At 39.1% G+C, this 6316-nt stretch overlaps 1 protein-coding gene across 1 annotated transcript; it reads right to left on the reverse strand.

Annotated features, from left to right (window-relative positions):
* Positions 1 to 222: 222 nt before the first annotated feature.
* LOC140851637 (4-coumarate--CoA ligase-like 7) lies at positions 223 to 5016 on the reverse strand. The gene is made up of 6 exons (XM_073243585.1): positions 3985 to 5016; positions 2451 to 2637; positions 2000 to 2145; positions 1849 to 1916; positions 778 to 880; positions 223 to 637 (listed from the first exon to the last, which is right to left on the reverse strand). Exons 1-6 carry the CDS (start codon positions 5008 to 5010, stop codon positions 512 to 514), a joined length of 1656 nt encoding a protein of 551 aa, XP_073099686.1. The 5' UTR covers positions 5011 to 5016; the 3' UTR covers positions 223 to 511.
* Positions 5017 to 6316: the final 1300 nt, after the last annotated feature.

A 6316-nucleotide genomic window follows, 5' to 3' on the forward strand; every position in this document is an offset into this window, starting at 1 on the left:
TAAACCGGGTCATAATTGGCCATCTCTACTCTAACCTAACGTAGCCTTACTCAACCCAATATATATTTGTCTTCAATTCATATATAATTGACTTGTATGCTGTACATAATTACTACTTGGTAGGATTTGACTTCGATTGAGATTCCAATTTGTCATAAAAAGCCAAATTATGATAAATTCATACAACTGTTCCAAATAGGTGACAATGAGGTATGGCACATAAAAAGACAAATAATAATGCCTTTGCATGCTACCAAAAAAAAAAAAAACAGAGAGAGACCTGTCCTAGGGATGTGCCAACTCCAACATTGAAGAGCTTTGATATAGCTTTTCAGAAAGGTTAATATCCTTCTCCTCGATAAATGTTGACTAAGTCACAAATGAAACACGATCCTTTCAAGCTTTTACCAATCAAGCAAGTGCTAGGATGCACCGTTGCTGTGCCTGAAACTCATAGTTTATAGGAGATTGTTACAATAAAAGACATCATGATCTAGACATGAAACACGCATCATAATCTAGATATGGAGCTAGAAAGTGCTTGTTTGCTCAATTCCCTCCTCAAGATCTTCCCAGTTGCTGATTTTGGTATTGAGTCAACAAATGCAACTTTACGTATCTTTTTATATGGTGCAACCTATAACAAATGCATCGAAACATATAATCGTTAGCCTTATTAAGCTTTGTTTCCTTGAGTATAAGCACTTCTATTTCATTAAAAAAAAAAAAACAATAAAAGAATGATTGGAAGTTCAAGTTTTCATATTTAAAGCACACCTTCTTTGCAACAAAATCAATAATTTCTGCTTCACTGAGGTTGCTTCCTGGTTGTCTCACCACAAATGCCATTGGTATTTGCCCTGCTTCTTCATGTGGGTACCTATTATTTTCAAACATAGAATGATAGGAAGCAAAGCATAGAGCAAATTATGTAGTACTTTTAATCTCTACATTGAATTGAAAGCGGCTCGAAGATAGCTCTTTCCAGTTTACACCTTCTACCTTTCACTGTCAAATGACCATCAAATGATGGTGGGGAATTATAACAGAAATTCTTAATATGTCTAAAGCAAGCCTAAAGCAGCCAGCGCAAGTGCATATCGTAGTAAATCACTGACCATGATTAACTATTATCTTTATAAATTAAAATTTTACAGTATCCATTTTTTCTGGAAAAAAATATGCTGGTTCCACTATTATAACCATATTAAGATGTTGACTTTCACAAAGATAGTGCATCATATATGTTATAAATATGTTTTAATGAATATTCAAATCATGTCTTGTATACACAGTATATGCACAATAAAATTAGAAACTGCTAAATGCCATAAAGGTTTAACTAGAAATCAAATTTTTTTAACATGATTTGCTTCGGAGAAGCTAAAGGAATGATACCATATAAGCATTAGAAATGAAATTTTGTGGATAAATGAAACTTTTTGCATGTAATCTTCAAAAAGGAGCACAGAGTGGCAAACTTTTTTGTTGGTATTACTAAGAGTGTAGAATTACGATAATTTAAGAACTAAGAAATATTTAAAAGTAAGCTAATTCATGAAACAACATAATGACTTAGGAACACATATTTAGTGAGAACTTTTACCAAAACATTATAATGGTTATGATAGAATACTCTTTCCAGGTGAAATATGATTAGAATATTATCTCTCTAATTAATATTTGATAAATCATATTCATAAATCAATTCTAATTTATTATCTTGAATTACTATGCAATAATCTCTAATACCTTATACCTTTTCTATCCACCAAAATTATAAGTCGAAAAAAAAAAAAGAGAGGCAAGTTTGGTAATTAGGTGAGGTTCTGATGTTCAGAAACCTACGGAACTACAGCAGCCTCCATGATTTCTGGTAAGGACTGTAACAAAAGCTCCAATTCAGCAGGTGCAACCTGCAACATGGAAATAATGCTAAATGAGTAAGTCTGTATGTAAACCAAGCTCGAATAAAATCTGCAGATAAGCAATCACATACCTGGTAAGCCTTATATTTAATCAACTCCTTCAACCTATCCACAATGTAAAGAAAACTGTCATGATCAAAGTAACACAGATCACCTGTCTTCAGCCAACCATCAGAATCAAAGGTCGAAGCATTGGCTTCATCGTCACCAACATAACCTAACAACAAACATCGACTGAATACTGGATGTAATGTAGTAAAATAGCAAGAGAGGCCTTCAAACATCACCTACATAATCAGTTATTTTCCTGATAATCTAGGATCCTGGAGGGGGCAAACTGGAGACAGACCTAATCTTTGGCCTTTTTTTGCACAAAGTGGCTACTCCAGGACTCGATCGTGTCATTGCACTTGTCAGTGCAAGTCTTTACCATTGCACCAAGCAGTGAACCCCCAGGTTTCTATTAGCACCATCTTAATTTGTACCTTGTATGATCAAGTGCTCATGCACCATACTAATTACCTTTCATAACGGCAGGACCTCGAATCCATAATTCACCTTCTTGGCCAACTGATAAAGCCTCACCAGTGACAGTATCTACAATTTTGGCTTCGACATTATAATGGAGACGTCCAGCAGACCTCACATTACTGCATTCATCAGGACCGATCGATAATGAAACTCCTCCTCCCTCAGTTAAACCATATCCCTGGATAAATCAAATCAGGATGTTCAAATCTAGCCTACTAAAACTGCGTAAAGCCTGAAAGGCAAGGTGGATTGATTGTAAAATAGCGAAAAATGTGACTTAATTCTTGGTTAGTGTTATTAATAAACCTAATCTAAGAAATATATGTATCTTAAAAGTCTCAAATAGTCTTGTAAGAAGCAAGATAAATGTTTTTAGACATTGGTGTGGACATACTTGGAAAAAGCAGCCTTGATAGATGCCAAGCTAACTTCACAGGCTGCATATCTGTAGCTGATGGCAGAGGATGGATAAAGGCAGATAAGTAGATAGAGCAAGCTAACTTTTGCATTGTCTTTAGGGAACATATAGCTCATCCCTGAGACAAATGTTCTTACATGACATGCAAGCTGTGGATGGGATCCTTTCCATGGTACATACCATGGAAAGGATTGATCATAAACACCTAAACATGTGAAGGATTGATTAGCATGGGCTATTGAATCCTTTCCATGGTCCATACCATGTTAAACATATGGTACTTGTAAATTCTGTTCATCATCACTTAGAGATCAGAGATTTAGAAGATCAGTCAAAATAAGTACATATATGAATAAGTGTCCAAGTCTTGCCGGGTTCCATTATAAGCCATTTGCTAACATGTAATATTCTAGATATTTAAACAATCCCGATCTTGTTTATCATACATGCCTTTGAATACATTATATATTATTTTTTTTATAATCCAGCTTCTTCCATTCTTAATTTATTTTTCGAATAAAACTAAATATTTGTTAATAATTTTTAAAATATTTAGGTAATCCGAGAATCAATTTGAACCAATCCGATCTTGATCGAATCAAGTTGAGTTTTCTTGCACCAACTGATTCGGTTATATTTTAGGAACAAATCGACATTTGGTCAATTCTAGATTAGTCTTTCATTGGAACCAACATGGATCTATGCTTGATATAGCAGACTTTAGTCGAGATCCTCTGCCATTCAAGATTGAATTTTAGAAGGCTGGTTTTAAATAAAAGGCTTAGCTTTTCATGGTGGATTGGCAAATATGTTTCCTAATACATTGTACCATGGCTTTCAATCACATATCATTTCTTTAATTCACAGATATCCCATAATAATTTGAAATGGAACCTCTTGAGTTCCAACCCAAACTCCAAGGGATCCAAGCTCCATATATAATTTTATGATTCGCTCCCTAAATCTTGCACTTAATAGATTGCAAAATGGGTTTCCGGAACACCCAAGGGTAAAATTGTCACTTTGGCCACCGAAATTTATTGTCCCAAAACCGGGTCACATCATTTCGGGCGGTGCACCTGATCCACCTAATAATTTCACGTTTACCTGGGAGAGCTTCACGCGAGGGAACCTCGCCATGAACCGCTCCGCCGACGCCGGGTGGAGCGGAGCGCCGCCGCAGACCACGCGCTCCAGCGCCGACAAGTCAAGCCCCGCCACCACCTCTGGCCGCCCCATCGCCACCACCACCGGTGGTGCCGCCGTTATCTCCGTCACCTTGTACTGCGCCGCCGCCCGGAGCATCTCCGTTGCGCCCGCCCGGTTTCCGCCCATCAGTACTGTCGTCGTCAGCAGCACCACCCCCTTCAGAGCTAAAACGAACCCCATCATGTGGAACATCGGCGCCGCCAGCAGCATCGCCTTCGGCCGTCCCTCCCGTCGCATCGCATAAACCGCGGCCGCCAACGCGATGAAGCTCCGGTGCGTCAGTTTCACCGCCTTCACCTGGCCCGTTGTTCCTGAGGAGAACAGGATCGCCGCCACGTCGGACTGGCGCACCTCCGCCGCCCGAGTGGCGGTGGAGGTGGCGGTGGAGGTGAGGAAGGAGTGGAATTCCGGGGAGTCGAGGAGGAAGGTGGGGAGGTGGCGGGGGAGGGCGGCGGCGGTGGAGGAGACGGCGAAGGCGACGGTGGGGTTGGAGAGGCGGACGAGGCTGGCGATCTCGGCGGGGGTGGAGGCGGGATTGGCGGGGGCGGGGACGGCGCCGAGGGAGAGGAGCGCAAGGTAGAGGGCGGGGATCTCGAGGCTGTTGGGGGACAGGATGAACGCCACGTGTCCGTTAGAGAGGCCGAGGTGGGCGCGGAGGGAGGCGGCGAGGGAGCGGGACTGTGAGAGGAGGTCGGGGAAGGAGACGGCGGCGCCGGTGGCGGCGTCGATGATGGCAGTGTGGGAGGGGAGGGGGCAGGGGAGGAGGGAGAAGGCGTAGGAAGCGACGGAGAGCGGCACGGTGGGTGACGGCAGGGTGAAGGCGGGGCGGAGGCTGCGGAAGGTCTTGGTGACGCCGTCAAAGCCGCTCCTCGGGTCGACGGACGGAGGAAATGCCGACGGAGGATTGACGCCATTCTCCGCCATGAGAGAAGGTTGGTAAAGTTGGGGTGGTGGCATTGAAATTGTGGATATATATGATACATATACAGGGCTAGAAAAGATTAGTTTTTCTTCGTTTATGAGAATTAAATAATAAAAATTATCATCATCATTTTTTTTTTCCCCTCTTTTCAGTAGCCGCATTATTGTTAGTATTATTATGATGATTATGATGATAATACTAATAAAAATAATATCTCGGTCTCAACTATGTGAGTAGGTATGAGCTATTTCTTAGATAGTTTTGATTCATGGCTAAATTCACAACATAAAAATGCATTCTTTCGGTGACAAGTGGACGTAGTTTTCTTTGTCCCTACCATATATATATATATATATATATATATATGATTAGTTGAAAGGATTCTTTGCTCCACTCCAATTTCTAATTTATTCTCACTGGCATTCGGAATAGTATTCAGATAGATTAGATTATCAACATCTCATGCCTACCGGCCGTCACCTGCTTTAGAAGGGCAGAGAAGCTGTGCAAATTTTTCATGAGCCAGAGTAGTTGGATTTTATTATTTTAACAGTGACAATTTTTTTATTTAAAAACATCCCATCTGATGTAAGGGGGGGTTAGTCACCCGACCATTGCATTGATAATTATCATCATTTTCTCCGTCCACCTGGTTTGCGGAAGAAATTTTATTTATTAAAAATATTTTTTTTAAAAAAAATGATGTCTAACTATATAATGTTTATAAAAAATAATTTTTATATATTTAATTGAAATAAAGGAAAAAATCTCATTCCATTTTATGTTTTAACTTTTAAGGATATTTTTCAAAATAAAATTATTTTAATTTTCGGTCTGTGAAAATTAAACTTTCTCATGTCCTATATATTTTTTTCTTTTTCATAAAATATAAAAATTTTATTATCATAGAAAATTACTTTTTCATCTTTCTTTTTTGAAAACTTCAATCGAATATGAAATATTTTTTCATTTTTCTGTTATCCACAATTTACTCTCTTTTTTCCTACAAATCAAATGAGTCCTCAAAAGAAATTGATAGCTATCATCACCAAATGCATATCGAGAGAGAGTTTAGGACATAATTTATTTTTATTGGTCTGGTGCAACATTTGATAGAAAGGGTCAGTTCTTTCGTCGTATAAATGTGATATTTTAGCATTTTTCAAATGCAGATTCACTAAAAGCATTAGTCCATTAGTTAGTTTTATGTGAATGATCAAGTATAAACTTTATGATCAAACATAGTAGACATGTTCCTTCTTAATCACCATCACAGGACAGACAACATAAAAGAGTTGTAAAAAATCA

Source organism: Elaeis guineensis, chromosome 9, assembly GCF_000442705.2.
Source record: "Elaeis guineensis isolate ETL-2024a chromosome 9, EG11, whole genome shotgun sequence".
Taxonomy (NCBI): Eukaryota; Viridiplantae; Streptophyta; class Magnoliopsida; order Arecales; family Arecaceae; genus Elaeis; species Elaeis guineensis.

Coding starts and splice junctions, on each gene's coding strand:
- LOC140851637 (XM_073243585.1), bottom strand. CDS start 5,010: ATGGCGGAGAATGGCGTCAATCCTCCGTCGGCATTTCCTCCGTCCGTC. Junction 1,917..1,999: donor TTAAATATAAGGCTTACCAG/GTATGTGATTGC, acceptor TCCATGTTGCAG/GTTGCACCTGCTGAATTGGA. Junction 638..777: donor TTGATTTTGTTGCAAAGAAG/GTGTGCTTTAAA, acceptor CATTTGTTATAG/GTTGCACCATATAAAAAGAT.